Below are 20425 nucleotides of genomic sequence, written 5' to 3' on the forward strand. Positions count from 1 at the left end.
GGGAAGCTCTATGTTTAGCCTTCTGAGGAATCTCCATACCACTTTCCAGAGTGGCTGAACAAGTTTACATTCCCACCAACAATGAAGTAGGGTTCCCTTTTGGCCATATCCCCTCCAGCATTTGTTATTGTTAGTTTTCCTGATAATGGACAGTCTTACTGGGGTAGGGTGGAATCTCAATGTTGTTTTGATTTGCACTTCTTTTATGGACAGTGACATAGAGCACTTTTTCACACTTCTCTTGGCCATTCTCATTTCCTCTTCAGAGAAGTCTCTTTTTAAGTCTTTAGCCTACTTGTTGAGGGGGCTGTTGGTTCTCTGAAGTTTTGTTTTGGAGGAATTTAATTTTTTTAGGTTTAGGCTAGTCACAGCAGAGGATCACAAGAGCCCAATAGCTATGCCCCTATGAACGCATAAGATGATGCTAAGTGAAATGAACTCCATGTTATGGAAACGAGTGTTATATCACTGTTGTAATTACTTTCAACATGCCACGTGAAATGGTATCTTTTTTTGTTGATGATCCTCTTGCATCCCCTTCCTGTGGTTGTCCCCGCGCTATCACTGTATCTCATCTGAGTACCCTGGATACTGTATGTACTGTTATTAGAACTAGGGAACAGAAAGGGAATATCAAAATTAAGAGACAAAGGATAAAAAGACAAATGACTCCAAAAGCAATACTTGCAAAACCATTTGGTATAAACCAACTGAACAACTCATAGGGTGAGAGGGAAAGGAGGAGGCGGAGGGGGGAAATGAGGGAGGAGGTAACAAATTGTACAAGAAATGTACCACTGCCTTATGTATGAAACTGTAACCCCTCTGTACATCACTTTGACAATAAATAAGTAATTATTTAAAAAAAGAAGGTTCTCGGAAAACAAAACAGTACAAGCTAAAGTCCAGTGAACAATAATAAAAGGATATTAAGCACTTTCAATGTATTAACTCCTTTACTCCTATAACGTGTGTGTGTGTGTGTGTGTGTGTGTGTGTGTGTGTGTGTGTTGGTACCTAGGCTTGAATTCAAGACTTGGAGATCTTGCTTAGCTTTTTCCCTCAGCTTGAGTTATATCTCTGTTTCTGGTTTTCTTCTGCTAGTTAACTGGAGTTAAGAGTTACAGTTTGGTCTGACCAGGCTGGCTTTCAACCTTGATCCTCAAGATTTCAGCCTCTTGAATAACTAGGATTAAAGATATGAGCCACCAGTATCCATGCATCCAATCAATATTTTCTCTTTTTCTCACATTGGGGCTTTTAGGACACACTTTTGAAAGATGTGGGACAGAAGCTAGGGCTGGCCCTGGCCAGGCTCTGGTGGGCCATGCTCAAGAGTACCCACACTGGACTCTCAAAACCACTGACTTCATTCCTATAAGCTGACAGGTTGTCATGTGGCTCAGCTAGAAGACATCAGATAAATCAGACTCTGCCTTCAAAATCATAGACTATGATGTAAAGCCAAGGCTCTGTTGTCGTTTTTAGGTGACAGAGGCCCTGAAAGTCTATCAAAACCTCAGAGACAGCAGGATGCAAACATCTGACATTTCCACTAATTCCTTGCTCCCAGTTCTCATTAGAAGAGCAAAGGCCAAGCCTTGCCAGTCCCTGGTGGACTGGGCTATCTTCCTACCCCCCCCCCCCCAGCTCACATCAGTTTGAACTGGCATAGTGTAATATATTTTCTGTGGATTTTGGACTTCTCAGTCCAAGAGCTGCAATGACAGCATTGTAAGAACAGGTCTTTCTCTCTGGGTGAAGGCTGTTCTGACAGGCATGGCAGGAGGGCTGGGGGTTGGGGTAGGGAGCTTACTGTGCATGGGAGGTCTCTGTCCAGCTCACGGAACACAGATACCCAGTCATCTTGCTTGGCAACATTCCAGTTAGGATAGTCCATGAAGGTGGCCTGTGCCATGATCTCCTCTTTGTCATTGCAGAGGGTGACAGCAAGGTTTGCCTTTTCTCTGTGGAATGATTATAGATGGCATACATGAATCAAGATGACCAAAAGTGAAGTGAGAAATAGGTCATTTTTCTCCCTCCATGTGCTCCTGGAGCTCAGCCTAAGGCCTGAGGTCTAACATTTCAAGAGACAGGAATGACAATGCAGTGAGTTGAGAGTACAACTTGGAGGACATTTGTTATCATCCACTAAATTCTTATTTAAAAGTACTTTTCACTAGACAGATGTTATGGTTGTAGAACCAGCTCTTCCCTTGGAGACTGGCTAGAAAAATTACTTGACAATAGTTTTCCCTATCTTAATCTCCATGTTATCAATACCACTGTGTCAGCCTAAACTCACAGGACAGCCAGTGGTTCCTCAACTCAGGACTGATGGGATTCCCAGGACATAAGATCTTCAATGCCAAAACTGGGATGACATGGGTTCCTCCTATGCACTGTATATCTATCAGTATTCTGGTTTATTTTTTTCTTTTCTTTCTTTCTTTCTTTTCTTTTTTTTTTTTTTTGCCAGTCCTGGGGCTTGAACTCAAGGACTAAGCCTCGTCCCTGAGCCTCTTTGTGCTCAAGGCTAGCACCCTACCACTGGAGCCACAGAGCTACTTCTGGCTTTTTCTGAGTAGTTTATTGGAGATAAAAGTCTCACAGACTCCTGCCCAGGCTGCCTTCAAACCAGGATCCACAGATCTCAGCCTCCAGTGTAGTTAGGATTACAGGTGTGAACCACCAGTGTTTATATTTCTTTGATTTGGTTTTAGATGGGATCTATGCAGCCCAGTCAGGCTTTGAACTCTCTTCTCTTATGAATTACCCAAGTATGTCACCATGCCTGGCTGGGACTTCTTTATTTTTGGAGGGCAGCTCTATGTAAAAATATACTTTGTATATGGCCAAAATGTTGATGGCCTGTTTTTTTTAATATGATAGTGCATCACATTGCTTGAACAAGCTCATCACAAATCATTTATACACATATACTTCTTGTCCTTTTTTTTTTTTTTTTTTTTGGCCAGTCCTGGGGCTTGGGCTCAGGGCCTGAACACTACTGTCCCTGGCTTCTTTTTGCTCAAAGCTAGCACTTTGCCACTTGAGCCATAACACCACTTCTGGCTTTTTCTGTTTATGTGGTGCTGAGGAATCAAACTCAAGGTTTCATGCATGTTAGGCAAGCACTCTACCGCTGAGCCACATTCCCAGCCCACTTCCTATATTTTTAACATCATATTTTTCTTTAAAACACTTCACTTTTATGACTTAAATAATAGAAAATTTCAATCAATATTATAAATGGAAAACTAGTCACCTTTGCTATCACTAGAAACAAACTTTCATAAAAATAAAACTTTAGGGGCTGGGAATATGGCCTAGTGGTGAAGTGCTTGCCTCATATACATGAAGCCCTGGGTTTGATTCCTCAACACCACATATATAGAAAAGGCCAGAAGTGGTACTGTGGCCCAAATGGTAGAGTGCTAGCCTTGAGCAAAAAGAAGCCAGGGAGGGTGCTCAGGCCCTGAGTTCAAGCCCCAGGACTGGCAAAACAAAACAACAATAAAACTTTAGCTAGGACCAGTGGCTTATGCTTTTAATTTTAGCTATTCAGGGTACTGAGATCTGTAGGATCACAGTTTTAAAGCCAGCTCTAGCAGAAAAGTCCTCAAGATTCTTTCTTCAAAATAATCAGCAAATAGCTGGGCTGGAAGCACAGCTTAAGAGTGCCAAACTGAGCAAGCAAGCTAAGCAAGCATGAGGCCCTAAGTTCAAACCTCAGTAGCACAAGATAAAACATTTAAAACAAAAGCTGCTCGTATGAGTCACATAAAATCACATTAAAACTTTGAGTACCACTAGCAGTAGGGCATCTCTGGAAAACATAGTGCTTAGGATGTCAACCGCAGCGCCTGCAGTCAGTCTCTTCCTCATAAGAAGTACAGGCAGCCAATAGGATCCCACTCCTCAGCTAAGGAGGAATTAATCAGGCATACCAGCCCAAGGACCCTCCCCAAGTCTTGGCTATCAAAGAAATGAGAAAGAGGATGGTCCCTCCAGGTGCTATAATTCAGTACCCACACAGGAGACCCATTAGCAAGAGGATGCAGCCCTCCAAGTTCAGAATTCCATGATTCTTCTGCCACTCATTCTATCCCTGAGGTTATCTACCCTTCCACTCTTAAGTCTTTGGGACTTTGTTGGTCTGGGATCCCAGAACCATGACTTCTGGCCTCAAGCTGGTTCAGATGAGAAAACATTAACCACACAAGATTCCACATATATCAGCTGTAACTAAATGATGGTGGTAGTGATGGTGGTAAGGGAGAGGTAGGCAAGAACTTGAGAGAGGGCAGCCACCACTGTCTCAGGGAAACAAGGGTTGATATGATCCTGGAATCTCAATTTGAACTTGACATGCTGCATGTATCCATGAGAGCCGTGGGGATGGTGCTTGGGTTCTATCGTGTAACTGGCATGGAACCAGCCTGCACAGACAGTATAGATTAAATAAGCTTTTGCCAGTTGACCTGGGAAGCCAGCCAGCAAAACTTTGTCTCCATTGGAAAATGCACTACAATTTCCAAATGGCTGCCTGTCACAAAAAGTAACTTTTGTAGCATTATCCTTTGTGCATATAATTTCTACCTTTATTATTTCTCTAGTATTTTACAGGGCAGATAAAAACCATCTTGGGAGTAACAATGGAAGAGAGGAGGAAGAAAAAGGGAAAGGGCGAGAAGGAACAGGCAGCCACAAACTATATTTTAAATTGCTCTTTGTAGTAATCCAAACTATGGAAATACTGTTAACGTATAAACTATTATATACAGAGGTGTATATAATATATATACACGCGTATGTATTTTACACAGATTATACTTTGATGATAGAAACTGGAGCTCATTTCATTAATGTTGCATCTGTTCAATTTGTTTAGAAAATCTCCTAAGGCAGCCAACACTTATTTGAGTGTACTTGGTAGAGATATTGGTGTAAGAGCATCTGCCTTTCTTTTAACTAAGCAACCAAGAGACCTTGGTGTTGCTCGCTATCCCTCATACATGGATGGGAGACCAGGTAGTGGCCTGTTTTCTCCCATCACCATCTCCCATCTGCTCTGGACATGGAGGCTGCTTCCAGCTCATTCCCTACTCTCTGCCTTGCCAAATCTGTTCATGTTTGTCCCTAAAATATAGCTAGATTTTGAAGTGAAATCATCTTTAGTCATTCTGTATCTTCGTGCCTGAGCAATCAGTAAAAAACAAAACAAAAAAAAAAAAAACAACAACACTAACTAGATGAGAAAAGAAATCAGTTGTTAAACCTTGAGGTTGGACTGGCAAAGAGACAGGAATTACCAAACATGAAAAACAAAAAGACTGTTTGGGCACTGTTTTGGAAGAACAAGGAAATGACAGTATACATTTTATTTTATTTTTCAAGATATGCTGACTTCTAAGGTGGGCAACAACCTTTTCTCTTGAGCATGAATGTAAACAGTATATTCTATTTGTTGTCTGTGGTGTTTATAAAAATACAGTTGGCTTTTGTTTACTGTCTTACTAGTTTATATTTTAGTGTCCATGGTCATCTATAAGTAAACAGGAAGAAAGATATTTTATGAAAATAACATCTGTAGTTTCAAGTTTAGAACATTTCAAGCATCAATAAGAGCAAATGTAAGCTCATCCACTTACATCCCAACTCACATGTAAAATGGTCATGAGTGTACAGCAGGCATCTCCAAATCAGTAAGATAATGCTGGCAAACAGAGAGCCTGACACAAAATAAATTCTCAAAATCTGGTCAGTAATATTAGCTTGCCCCAAGTGCCTCTACAAGGAGCCGGGGCAGTTGAAGTTTTCACCTAACTCTGTTGGACCCAGAGCCCATGAGAAGTCTTTCCATTTGCATATCATTATGACAGAGATTGGTTGTTCCCAGTGATCTGTTGTTCCCAGTGATCTGTTGCTATATACCTTATACCTTTACTACACTGTGAGCTGCCTGTTTCTCTGATCTAAGTCCCAGGAGGACAAAGGAGTGGGAACTCTTCCTGGTAATAAAATTCTTAACTTGGTTTTCTACTGCTGATGATCAAGCCTAGGGCATTATGCATGCTAGGCAAGTGTTCTGCCACATCGCTAGTCATGTGATAAAATGGATAAACATGAATTTACTCAACTATATACTTACAGAAGATAGATGATATTAAGCTTCCCAAACAGCTTCTGGGTAAATTTTCTAATGAGGCTTTTGATACAAAAAATATCGTGTGATTCTGTTCTTCGGCAATGAATCACTTCTACCTTCCCTCTGGGAGAAGTGAGTATGGACATTTTTTTTTCCTGTCCACAAAAGAGAGAAAACAATCCATTATCTGAAATGACCAACTTGTTTGTTTATAGTACTCATAAAACTGTACATTAGTTCAGTTTCCACAGGACAAACATGTATGATTATATACATTTTCCTGATAGGAGTCTGAAAACTGTCACTTCAAACTAGTCAAAATGACAATTAGCCTATCTAACACTTTCTGCAACTATATTCTTTGTTTCCAACAAAACTGCTTTAAAGTATTCTAACAATGGGTCTGTAGAACGTTGAAAGGATTTACAGATTCAGTGTCCTTGTATTTCATTAGTCACCATGAGATGTTGTCAAGAGTTACAGAGAACACATGTATTGACAACAGTGGCTGGCTGAACATGTTTCAAATAAAACATTGCCAAATCTGAGCCCAAGGATGACAGTTCTGAGAGTTATTTTGAAATTGAAAAAAATTCTGGTGTCAAATGAATGCAGAATATGCTGCTAGCAATGGCCTTTTTGAGGAATCGCCATGTTGGTTGCCCTGGTTTGGAAGTGTCTTCCAAGAAGCGCAAGTATTAAGGGTATGGTTGCTGGCCTGAGGCACTACTGGGAAGTGGTGGAACCATTAGAGGAAGTGTCTATTGAAAAAGTCAGCTCACAGGAGCAGACCCTTTAAAGGAGATATTGGTCCCCAAGTCCCTTTCTGGATCTCTGTTTTCTGGCCACTCTGAGCTGAGCAGGTTTGTTCCACCATGATGTTGCTATGGGTCCAAAGCAATAGGGCCAAGGACCATGGACTAAAACCTCTGAAAGTGTAGGCCCAAATAAACCTTTCTTCTTTATAAGCTGATGAGCATCTCAGGTTATTTTATCACAATGATAGAAAGCTGACTAACACACCCATTAAAGACTTTGAGAACTCCCCTAACAGTGGCCTGCTTTCTTTGTAAAACAGCATTTTCCCCATCTTCAAAAAAGAAGACAAGGAGAGAAAGATGGCGCCGAAACAATAGGGAGGCACCCCGACTCGCACCAACTGAATAGCGAGCTGGGAACTCCAACACCCAACACTCCACCAAGAACCCAGCAAAACCAGCATCCAGAAGCAGTGGAGAAACGCAGGAAAACAAAAAGGAGCAAAAAAGAAGAACCGAAAACCTACACGGAGCCGGAGATTAATCGGGGCACCCTCCCCCCACCAGCCGGCCCTGGCCCAAACAGGGTCAGGCTGGGAAAGGGGAACCCGGCGATTGGCAGACAGGTTGCCAGGAGCGCAGAATCCATATAGCGGGAGACCCCACGGACACAAAGCAGGGTGCGGACCAAGACACACCCGGCAGCGACGAGAAGTTCGGGTCCACACCGGGTTTGGACAAGGGAACCCAGCGCGGCAGAAAGAGGGAACGGGGGAAGCCACCACGACACTTCGCCAACCCCTGAAGGGCCAACGGCGGCGCGGGACACACACACAAAGCAGCAAAAGTGAGTCCCCCATAATCCCTTCCCCCAACGGGAGACCCAAGCCCGACAAAGAAGCTATAGCTCCCTCCCTCCCCCTCCCCACTCCCGTGGGAACAAAGATCCCCCAAATCAGGCGGGAAGCTCCCATCAGGCGCTGGGAAGCCAGTCTAGCAGGGGAAGGGCGGAACAGCCCCAAGCCCCCAAAGGTTCCTGAACTGGCAGAACCGGCCCCGTCCCCTTCCCAACAGGGGTCGGGGGACGGCCGGCAGGGCAAGCCCCACCCGAGGCGCCTAGACCTTGCGGACTCTTACAACTAAAATCACAGGCGCTGGTGGGCAATACCAGTCCAGCAGGGTCACCTGAGCCTGATCTCGTTCCCCCTCCTCGCAGCGGAGGCGAGGTCTGAGAGTGCCAAGCCACACCCGGACAGTCGATCCCACTGGGCCCCACACATACTGCCTCCCCCCCCAACGGACTCGCGGGAGGGCGCAAGCACAACCCAACAACCCAGGGCTCGCTCTGGGAGGCAGACCCCACTTAAGTGCCTGTTGTAGGGGACTCACAGTGCACAGGAGGGCGGGGCCCCGGCGAAAGCGCCCGCTCTGGTAGGCGTGCCCTGCACTGGTGGGCGGGGCCACAGCGACAGCACCTGCTGCCGCAGATACGCCTACACAGAAGGGAGGGAAGATCTACACAGACTTCCAGATGCGCAAATCACAAAGAAACATAACTCAGTTCATCAAAGGACAAGCCAACTCGCCAGCTTCAAAAAACAGCACGACTGGAGAGGAGATGGAGAATAAAAAAGCAAATGAGGACATGTTAACAGGAATGATCGAAACCGTCAGAAATGAAATCAGAAAACAATTCCAGGAGTTTAGAGCGGAAATCTGGAAGGACACCCAGGAAGCCAAGAAAGAAATGGAAGCGGGGCTGGGGATATGGCCTAGTGGCAAGAGAGCTTGCCTTGTATACATGAGGCCCTGGGTTCAATTCCCCAGCACCACATATACAGAAAATGGCCAGAAGTGGCGCTGTGGCTCAAGTGGCAGAGTGCTAGCCTTGAGCAAAAGGAAGCCAGGGACAGTGCTCAGGCCCTGAGTCTAAGGCCCAGGACTGGCCAAAAAAAAAAAAAAAACAAAACAAAAAAAAAAAAAAAAAAAGAAATGGAAGCAAAACTGGATACAATGCAAGCCTCGTTTAAAGAAATGGAAGCAAAAATGGATACAATGCAAGCCGCCTTTAAAGAAAATCTCCACACCCTGAGAATTGAAATGCATGAAAAAATAGATTTAAAATACAACTCTTTAAAGGAAGAAATTTCCACGATCAGAGCTGATATGACAACCATGAATAGCTCTCTGACATCCATAAACTCCGCAATTGAAACCATAACACAAAGAGTGGACCATATGGAATCCAGAATCTCTCGCCTGGACGATGAAGCAGCTGACAACAACCAGAAAATGACCACACTCCAAGAAAAGGTGAAGCTTCAGGGAAGATTAATCCAGGAACTAATGGACAAAGACAAGAGATATAATCTGCGCATAATTGGAATAGAAGAAGGAGCCGAATATCAGAGCAGAGGGCTTAATCATGTTCTCAATAAAGTTATTGCAGAAAACTTCCCCAATCTCACAGGGGACCCCATCCAGGTAACCGAAGCCTATAGGACACCTGGCAGGCCAGACCCCAGGAAAACCACCCCAAGGCACATAATATTCAAGACTACAGACCTCAAGATTAAAGAGCAAATTCTGAATTCAGCCAAAGCGAAGAAGGAAACTTTTTTCAATGGGAAGAGGATTCGAATAACATCCGACTTATCCACACAAACTTACCAAGCTCGAAGTGAGTGGAAGAACACCATCCAAGTACTTCAGAATAACAATTTACAACCTCGGATCAAATATCCAGCGAAACTGGAGTTCACATTCGAAGGGAGAACCAGATCTTTCCACACCAAAGAGGAGCTAAAGGAGTATGTGAATAAAAAACCAGCCCTACAGCGAATATTAAGAGGGGAAGCCCACCCAACAGAGATCGTAAAAGACACACAGACAGAATCAGAAAGAAACTTCAATAGCCAAAGTCCAGCAGAAAGACCAGCTCACTAAAGACAAGAAGAAAAAAAAAAAACAACAGGAAAAAACAGCCCAACAAGAAAATGGAAGGAGAAAAAACACCCTTATCCTTGATCTCTTTAAATATAAATGGCTTAAACTCCCCGATCAAGAGGAGCAGACTGGCAGAATGGATCCGCAAGCAAAAAGTTGACATCTGTTGTCTACAAGAGACCCACCTTACAGCAAGGGACAAAAACAGGCTTCGAATGAAAGGATGGAGCAAGATCTACCAAGCAAATGCACCCACCAAAACGGCAGGTGTAGCCATTCTGATCTCAGACAAGCTGGATTTCTCTTTAAAGTCCACTCAAAAAGACAAAGAAGGACACTACATATTGATACAAGGAAAAATCCAGAATCAAGACATCACGGTGATAAATGTATACTCACCGAACAAAAGAGGCCCGACATATGTCAAGCAAATTCTCACAGAATTACAGAGCAAGATAGATGCAAACACAATCATAGTGGGTGACTTTAATACTCCTCTCTCTCCAAGAGACAGATCCAACACCCAGAGGATTAGTAAGGGAGCTGAGGACCTAAATAACACCATTGCCCAAATGGATCTAACAGACCTATATAGAACCTTCCACCCTACAGAGACCCAATACACCTTCTTTTCAGCAGCCCATGGATCATATTCCAAAATAGACCACGTCATAGCCCACACAAAGAACCTCAGCAAATACAAAAGAATTGACATCATCCCATGTATTATATCTGATCACAGTGGATTAAAGGTAACCCTCAACAACAAAGGATACCACAGAGCCTATACACACTCTTGGAGGCTAAACCCCACGCTGCTATCCAACACTTGGGCCACAGATCAAATTAAAGATGAAATCAACGAATTCATAAGCCACAATGACAAAGAAAACACATCACAAAGAAACCTATGGGACACAGCTAAGGCAGTACTGAGGGGCAAGATCATTGCACTCAGTACCCACATTAAAAGAATGGAAGCAGAGCAGGTGAATACCCTCACGATGAAACTAAAACAACTGGAGAAACAAGAAATGACAGAATCTAAAACGACTAGGAGGGGAGAGATTACAAAGATTAAAGAAGAGATAAATCTGATTGAAAATAGAAAGACCATTCAACAAATAAATAAGACTAAAAGCTGGTTCTTTGAGAAAATAAACAAAATTGACAGACCCCTTGCAAGACTCACAAAAAAAAGAAGAGAAGAGACTCATATTCGTAAAATCAGGGACTCCACAGGAAAAATTACAACAAATACACACGATATTCAAACAATCATAAGGAGCTATTTCCAAAACCTCTACTCAACAAAAAACAATAATTTTACAGAAATGGATCAATTCTTAGAGAAGTACAAACTGCCCAAACTGAACCAAGAAGAAATAAATCAACTAAATAAACCAATAACTTACGGTGAGATACAGGAGGTAATCAAGAACCTCCCTACTAAGAAAAGCCCAGGCCCAGATGGATTCACCAATGAATTCTACAAAACCTTTAGTGAGGAGCTAACTCCAATACTCCTCAAACTCTTCCGCGAAATAGAAACGGAGGGAGAAATCCCGAACTCATTCTACGAAGCTAATATCATACTCATCCCCAAACCAGGCAAAGATCCAACAAAAAAAGAGAACTACAGACCAATATCACTAATGAACACAGATGCAAAGCTCCTCAATAAAATATTAGCTAACAGGATCCAGAAAATGATCAAGAATATCATACATCATGACCAAGTAGGCTTCATCCCTCAGTCACAAGGATGGTTCAACATCCGTAAATCAATCAATGTAATTCACCACATAAACAGAACTAAAATCAAGAATCACATTGTTATCTCAGTCGATGCCCAAAAAGCCTTTGACAAAATACAACATCCATACCTATTAAAAGCTTTGGAGAGAACAGGAATAGATGGAACATTCCTCAAAACAATAAAAGCCATATACAACAGACCAACTGCTAATATCATATTAAATGGAGAGAAACTTAAATCATTCCCCCTAAACACAGGAACAAGACAAGGATGCCCACTCTCCCCACTTCTGTTCAACATAGTACTGGAATCCCTAGCCATAGCAATAAGGCAAGAGGAGGACATCAAAGGGATCCACATCGGCAAGGAAGAAATCAAGTTATCCCTATTCGCAGACGACATGATCTTATATCTCAAGGACCCAAAAAACTCAGTACCCAAACTCCTACATCTAATAAACCAATTTGGCAAAGTAGCAGGATACAAAATCAATCCACAAAAGTCAGCAGCTTTTCTGTACACCAGCAATAGACAAACAGAAAAGGAAATTATGGAAACAATTCCATTTACAGTAGCCAAAAAGAATAAAGTACCTAGGGATCAACTTAACCAAGGACGTGACGGACCTATTCAATGAAAACTACAAAAATCTAAAAAGGGAAATCAAAGAAGACACAAGGAGATGGAAAGACCTCCCATGCTCATGGGTAGGCAGAATCAATATAGTGAAAATGGCCATACTGCCCAAATTGTTATACAAATTCAATGCAATACCTATCAAAATCCCAGCCACATTCTTCACTGAAATAGAGAAACCAATCCATAAATTCATATGGAACAGCAAAAAACCTAGAATAGCCAAAGCAATTCTAGGCAAAAAACATAGTGCAGGAGGTATCACCATACCAGACTTCAAGCTCTACTACAAGGCCATCATAACAAAAACAGCATGGTATTGGTATAAAAACAGATCGGAAGACCAGTGGATTAGAATTGAAGACCCAGAAATAAAACCGCACTCTTACAGCCAACTGATATTCGACAAAGGAGCTAAAGACATACAATGGAATAAACATAGCCTCTTCAACTACTGGTGCTGGGAGAACTGGGCAGCCATATGCAGAAAACTCAAAGTAGACCCAAGCCTATCACCATGCACCAAGATCAACTCAAAATGGATCAAGGACCTCAACATCAGACCTGAATCCTTGAAACTACTGAAGGACAGAGTAGGAAAGACACTAGAACTTATAGGCACAGGAAGGAACTTCCTGAATAGAGTCCCAGGCGCACAACAAATAGGGGAAAGACTCAACAAATGGGACTACTACAAATTAAAAAGTTTCTGCACAGCTAAGGTCATAGCCACCAAAATAGAAAGACAGCCAACGATATGGGAAAGGATATTTACCAGCACAGCAACAGATAAAGGCCTGATATCTGTCATCTACAGAGAACTCAAAAAGCTAAGCCCCTCCAAGCCCAATAAACCTATTAGGAAATGGGCAAAAGAGCTAAAGAGAGACTTCACAAGAGAAGATATAAAAATGGCAAAGAAACACATGAGGAAATGCTCAACATCCCTGCTAGTAAAGGAAATGCAAATAAAAACAACCCTGAGATACCACCTCACCCCAGTTAGAATGGCCTATACTCTGAACTCAGGAAACAACAAATGCTGGAGGGGCTGTGGGGAAAGAGGAACCCTTCTCCATTGTTGGTGGGAGTGCAAATTAGTACAACCACTTTGGAGAACAGTATGGAGGTTTCTCAAAAAGCTCAATATAGACCTACCCTATGACCCAGCCATACCACTCCTAGGCATCTATCCTAAACAGCAAAACCCAAGATATCAAAAGGACATTTGTACTTCCATGTTTATCGCAGCACAATTCACAATAGCCAAAATATGGAAACAACCCAGATGCCCCTCCACAGATGAATGGATCCAAAAAATATGGTACTTATACACAATGGAATACTACATAGCGATTAGGAATGGTGAAATATTGTTATTCGCAGGGAAATGGTCAGAACTCGAACAAATAATGTTGAGTGAGACAAGCCTAGAACACAGAAAACAAAGGGGCATGATCTCCCTGATATATGACTGTTAACAAAGGGAGATGGAGAGACAGTAGAGACCAAGTCTGTGAACACTGTATATGTGCTTGATACATTGTATACTGCATATGGGTCTACCTGACCTAGACAAGGGATGGGAAAACAGGTTGTAAGATATCACAAGAAATGTACACACTGCCCTACTATGTAACTGCACCCTCTTTGCACAGCACCTTGTAAAAAAAAATTTATGTTCAATTGATAATAAAAAAATTAAAAAAAAAAAAAAAGAAGACAACTTTTTTATTAAGTTATTGTACAAAAAAGTGGCATATAACAAATTAGTGCATTAATACAATGCATCTTGATCAGTGTCACCCCTTCAACATTTGAGCAGAGTCTCTTTAATAGCAGCCAACAGTGGAGAGTTCCAGAAAATGGTTCTGATGGAAGCCGTAGGCTACAAACTGGTTTCAATCTCTCAATGGTAGGTCTGTCTCTTTATACATCTATTCCCTCTCTTACTCCTTCCCTTTTTTCCATGGAAAAAATAATTTATTATTAGCTAGCGAGTTTACAACAGGGAAATTAGTTTTCCATCATCACATTGCTTCAAAGAATATGAAGCATTCTAGCACCTTTGGAAGGCTCATGTCAATCCCCTTCGAAGATAACCACTGTTCTGCCTTCTATCACACAAATAATGGAGCAATTTTGAATGGAATTGTACGTGTGTGTGATTTTTCCTGAAAAATGTTGTACATCATTGGCTTTGCAGGGCTTGCAAGCACTGGACTGAGCTCACAGTCAGGAGAGAAAACTGAAAGCTCCAAGTCCAGGAAGCAAAGCAATTTGCCTCAGGTTAGAAGTAGAGCATCCAGCAAAGCTTCTGTGACTGCCCTCTGCAGGCTCTGGGGGAAAGTGGTCCCTTATCTTCACTGTTCTCTAGCACACCGACTAAACTGCAGCTGAATTGCGCTTAACTATAAACCTTCAGATGTCAAGGTGCACGATTTGAGGTAATAAGGAGAGAGCCTGTGAAGACAGTAAAGTTGACACCTAGGAATTCTCCACCGATGGCATTTGCTACCCTCTGCTTCAAAGCTGACAAAGAAGTTTCAACCACACCTTCAGGAACGGTGTTTTCCAAGGCAAACCCAGCTCTAGAAACAGCCCCATACCACCCAATCTTACAAAACTTGAGATTTTTAATATGTTAATTTACTCATTTCTTAATCATTTAATACCTAACAATGAATAAATTAACAGTGGGCAGCCCAGATGTTTCCACAACCTATGCAGTTAACAAACCATATGCATAAACTGGAGTCTATTTTGCCTTTGATACAAGAATGTGGTGGAGAACTACCTGTTTCTTGAGCTGTGTGCCCACTGCTGTGCACCTATGGTAGCAGGGTGACTATAGTGAACTATGGGGTCTAGTTGGGTGTTGCCTTGTGAAATGTGGCTTCAGAATAGTAGGTTTTCCTTTTGCAAAAGAAGAAACTCGTGCTACCTATGTTGGTATCTATGTAACATCTCCAGCACTTGAAATATTGGCTCAATTTTTTCAAACCCTTTAGATGTCAATAAACACTTTGTAAAGCTGCAGCAAGTCCATTCAAACACGCTTTCTTTTGTAGATAGACTATATGGAAAAGCTCAACAATCAGAAAGTAGTTTTCAGGGAAGGAAAATGGGCTGTGGTAAAGAACACAGACTGGGAAATCAAGAGTATTAGGGATGACAATTTCCATGTTTTAGTCATGTAACTTTTTTCTTTCTTTTTTATTGTCAACATGATGTACAGAGAGTTACAGTTATACACTTAAGGTAGTGAGTACATTTCTTGTCATACTTGTTACTCCTTCATTTTTCTCCCACCTTCCCACCCCTGCTTTCATCATTTTTTTAACCTTCCCAATAGCCATGTAACTTTTGGGCAAGTTACACTCAATGAGCTTCAGTTTTCTCACCTATACATTAGAGATGGTAGAGAGAGCCCAAAAGAATCTTACAAATGAGTTATGATATGTACAACAGTGGGAGCAATGTGTGACACCCAGCTAAGTGCTCAGAAAACATTAGCCATCATTACTGACATTATTATGTAGCACGAACATACTTCTCAGGTTCATAAACAGTAGATGCCAAGAAGCTGCTCATGGCTCCTGGAGCCTGGGAGGGTCCTCATCCTCACTCCCTGTAAACATGCCAAGCCAAGGAACCCAGAGATGGACAAGGCTTGGTACCTCACACTTTGCCTGGGACTCTCCCTACTGTTGGTGACCACAGGCCAACCAATCCTGTTGTTACTGATACGCTCTTTCCTAGATAAACAATGTCACTTTCTTTGAGCTCCACTTAAGTTTTGATGGCAAAACAGCATTTCCTTTCCAAGACAGCTTTATAGAGTTCAATGGCAATCACTGATTTCATGACCTATGTCAATCCTTCTTAGCTTTTTCTTTAAAAAATGAGTTTTTAAGCTGGTCAACTGTGGTTCATGCAGCTCATGCCTACCTAGCTACTCAGAGGCTAAGACTACAGGACTGCAGTTCAAAGACAGCCCAGGCAGAAAATCCCATGAGGCTCTTTTCTCCAATTAACTGGAAGTGAAGCTGTTGCTCAAGTGGTAGAGCACTATTCTAGTCTTGAGCAAAAAAGCTCAGGGACAGCACCCAGGCCCTGAGTTCAAGCCCCAGGATCATACAACGTGCGTGCACACACACACAGAGTTTTAAATTTTACACACAATCCATTAATAGCCAACCATAGTGAAAAGCATGAAATTTCTTTATATATAAATCTGAAACTCATTTTATTATGGCAAAATATAGAAATTCCCAAATTGACCATTTGAACTATATTAGTAGTATTAAGTTCATTCACTCTATTGGACAGTTTCTGCTACTACCCACATCCAAAATCTTTCACCTGAAATTCTGTCTGGATATCTTTGCCCCAAAGGCCTTTTTTAAGACGGGCACAGTATACTTTAAGACAGAATTTTCTATTTTACTAGGTTTAAACATGCACCACACATTCTGGGATGTGGACCAGAGCCCATCAGGGAGACAATCATGAGGAGGCAGCTTACTTCTCAGCCTTTTTCACTCCACATTTGGGGAAAGCATTAGCAAACACTAGAATGGCAGACTTGTTTCAAAGGAAGCAATCACTCTATTTCTAGCTATCAGCTAAATAACTACTCAATTACATTTGCCATAGCCCCTATGATTGTGTTACCAGGTGCTTCCTATGAAGATATGGCAGATTAATGGAGCGTAAGCGTGTGTGTGTGCGTGCATGCATGCGTGTGTGCATGCATGCGTGTGTGTGTGCATGCGTGTGTGTGTGTGCTTAACAAGCATTATCCTCTACCTTAACTGGATAGGACTTTAAAATGCCTATACTCCTGTCAAAGCTACTCATACTGTCATACTCATACCCATACTCATACTGTCATTCCTAGTTTAGGCTTTAACTGGAAAGCAGAAGGGGAAAAACAACTAGTTTGTGAAACAACATCATAAACTACACTACGTGCATAGGAAATTTGTGAAGAAAGAATAAAGGATTTGAAAATAAGAAAACCCAAAAGTGTGGGAGACAAGGGAAATCTTCTACCTAGATGGCAATGTCTAAGGAGGAGGCTGAGCCAGTGACTCCAGAAGTGATGGGGCCACACCTGACCACAAGCTCGTGAGAGGTTTACACTCTAGGACAATGGGACAGACCATTTCATCTGGAACTGGAACTACAGCCATATTATCATGTAAGGACCTCAGAGGATTGGGCCCCTGAGTGAATGCAGAAGTCTAGGAAAAGTACACACACACACACACAGAGAAAGATTTCCCTACTCAAAGCTTTATACAATAAACAAAGCAACACCTGTAATCCCAGATACTTCAGAGGCTGAGATTGAAAGAATGTTCAAAGTTGACTCAGGCAGTTAGGGAGATCTATTATAACCAACAAGCCAAGTGTGGAGGCAGGCTTGTAATCTCAGCTACAGGAGGCATAGAGAGGAGGGTGGCAGTCCTAGGTTGTCATGGACAAAAGACAGAAGCCACTCTCTGAAAAATAACAAAAAGAACAACAGGGTTGAGGTGGCAGTTCAATGGGGAAAGCACTTCCCCAGAAAGCACAAGGCCAGGCCCTCAGTTCAAAACTCCACTATTGCCAAAAAGAAAAAGGAAAGGGAGGGGAGGGAAGAAGGGGGGGGGCAAAGGGAGGCTGGAGAGAGTGAAAGTAGAGAATATTTGAAGAAGTCTGCGTTCTAAAGTATTTGGCATTCCTATCTATACTGCCTGTATACTATGGGGAGTCATCAAGAGCTTTAGATAATATTCTGAAAGACTATAAAACAAGTTTATAATTAATACAAATTTCAACTAATTGGATGACTTATTAAAATGTTAGATTACACTGAAAAGCCCTAGAAAGAATCAAATGGAAAGAAAATGCCAAGTGTGGTTATAATACATGAAATACCGAATGAAATCTATCTTAGAAGAATTCCAGAGAGTAAATGAAATGCTTGAAAATAATGGTAAATGTTTTTCAATGAAATCTTCAGTTCTGAAAAGGATAATAAAAATGCATTAAATGCATAGCAGTGAAACTACAAAACCCCAACATAAAAAGAAAACCCTAAAGCAACTGGAGAAAAAACAGAAGACTTATGGAAGGCTGTTTTGTATCAGCAACATTAGAGCCTGTAGGTCGAGTTGGAAAGCTTTTTTTTTTTTTTTTTGCCAGTCCTGGGGCTTGGGGGCCTGAGCACTGTCCCTGGCTTCTTTTTGCTCAAGGCTAGCACTCTGCCACTTGAGTCACAGCGCCACTTCTGGCCATTTTCTGTATATGTGGTGCTGGGGAATTGAACCCAGGGCCTCATGAATACGAGGCAGGCACTCTAGCCACTAGGCCATATCCCCAGCCCCTGTTTTTTTTTTAATTGTCAGTCCTGGGGCTTGAACTCAGGGCCTGAGCACTGTCCCTGGCTTCTTTTTGCTCAAGGCTACCACTCTACCACTTGAGCCACAGCACCACTTCTGGATTTTTCTATATATGTGGGGCTGAGGAATCAAACCCAGGGCTTCATGTACACAAGGCAAGCACTCTACCACTAGGCCATATTCCCAGACCCGGAAAGCTTCTTTTCAAAGAGCCAGATAAATATTTTAGGGCGTTATGACCTACATATCTTCTGGGCAGCTACTCAACACTGCTATAGCACAGTAATAGAGCCAAAAATCACCCAAAGGAACATCCATATTCCAGTAAAATTATACTTATAAGCACCAAAATTTGACTTTTACATAATCTTCAAGTGTGGTGTAATATTCTTTCTATGTTTTCAAAGGTAAGAGGGCTAACAAAGAGGATGAAGGATGAACATGGTCCACGTGGTTTATTTGCATATATAAAAATAAAGCAATTCCAACAGATTTCATAGTTCTAAGAAGAGAGAAAGGGAAAGGAACATGTTCAAGAGGGAGTGGAGGTTGATAGAAATACATTGTTTTCCTGTGTAAAAATGTCACAATGGGAGTCCCCTTGTACAACATATGCTAATAAAAAAGGTAAAATATCCTAAAGTTCACAGAGATGAGCTGAAAGTTGCCATATGGATATTGTAGTTGTCATCCTAAAATATTTACTACTAGATTAACATTCTAAAAAAGCAAAGAGAAAAGTTACTATTAACCTGGAACACTCTGCCTAACCACTCACCAAAATATCAAGATGAAATCAAGACTGAAAAAAATTAGTGTCAAAAAAGGGATTGAAAGAACCAGGCAAAGATCTATTTCAGAAAAGATAAAATTAAAATCAGAAATGGGTGGCTTACAAAGGAGTGGCTGAAAAAAAATAAAGATAACCATCAGTCTTCTTAAGTTTCCATTGAAAATGACCAATGTGGTAGAATGTTTAGCATGTGCAATGCCCTGGGTTCAATCAACAACACTGCAAATTAAAAAAATAAAAAAGAAGGCAAAATGAATTACTAAATGTTAAAAACATCAGTATCAGGATCAGAAGTACTTTAAGGTGTTTGTATTTTTGAGTCCAGCCTAGAGGCAACCAATTACTCATTTGCTAAATTGATTGCTTAGGATTAAAAATACAAGGGAAGTCATTGAAGGAAAGCATTTTTAAAAATTTCAATAGATGTCCCTGCTAGTGATATAAAAACCAATTCAACTCACTTAACTTTGAGAAAAGACATTTTCAAATATTTAAATCACTTGGTGATAAAGAGCTATGGCAAATATTTTGATATTGTTTCTAGTCAACTGCAGTTTTAGAAAGCTGCGTTAAAAATTTTGAAACCAATGTGTACAAATAGGTATTAATAAATACATTTCTCCGAATACTAGAAGTCTTTGAGGAAGCCCCTTGACTAACGAGCTACGACGTCCTTCTGAGCCGTGGCGGAAGAAGGCTCAGGTGTGTGCGGGGGTGCACACCTGCAACCTCAGTAGCTGCGGGAGCAGGGATAGCAAGCCAGTCCAGACCAAAAAGTTAGCCGAATCCTAGCTCTAGAAATCAGCTGGACGTGGTGACACCCACCTTCCACGGACCTGGGGGAAGGAAGGAGCAGGATAATGGTCTGACACTAGCCTGAACAAAAACTGCTAGTTAGGGGGTTTCTTCACTGCTCTCCCCGTGGCTGGCCTCGGAATACTCGCGTTAAACTAAGTTCCAAGCCGCGGCGTGCAGGGTTTGGACCAT

At 41.9% G+C, this 20425-nt stretch overlaps 1 protein-coding gene across 2 annotated transcripts in view; it reads right to left on the reverse strand.

Annotated features, from left to right (window-relative positions):
* The window catches only part of Cfap61 (cilia and flagella associated protein 61), a 242956-nt gene extending 222543 nt beyond the window's left edge, over window positions 1-20413 (reverse strand). For both annotated transcript variants that reach the window (XM_048348715.1, XM_048348716.1), the window contains exons 1-3: window positions 20275-20413; window positions 6158-6309; window positions 1817-1967 (exon numbers count right to left, since the gene is read on the reverse strand). In XM_048348715.1, the coding sequence (XP_048204672.1) occupies window positions 1817-1967; window positions 6158-6300 (294 nt within the window). In that variant the 5' untranslated portion in view covers window positions 6301-6309; window positions 20275-20413. The remainder of the gene's footprint in view (window positions 1-1816; window positions 1968-6157; window positions 6310-20274) is intronic.
* Window positions 20414-20425: the final 12 nt, after the last annotated feature.

Source organism: Perognathus longimembris, chromosome 6 (assembly GCF_023159225.1).
Source record: "Perognathus longimembris pacificus isolate PPM17 chromosome 6, ASM2315922v1, whole genome shotgun sequence".
NCBI lineage: Eukaryota > Metazoa > Chordata > Mammalia > Rodentia > Heteromyidae > Perognathus > Perognathus longimembris.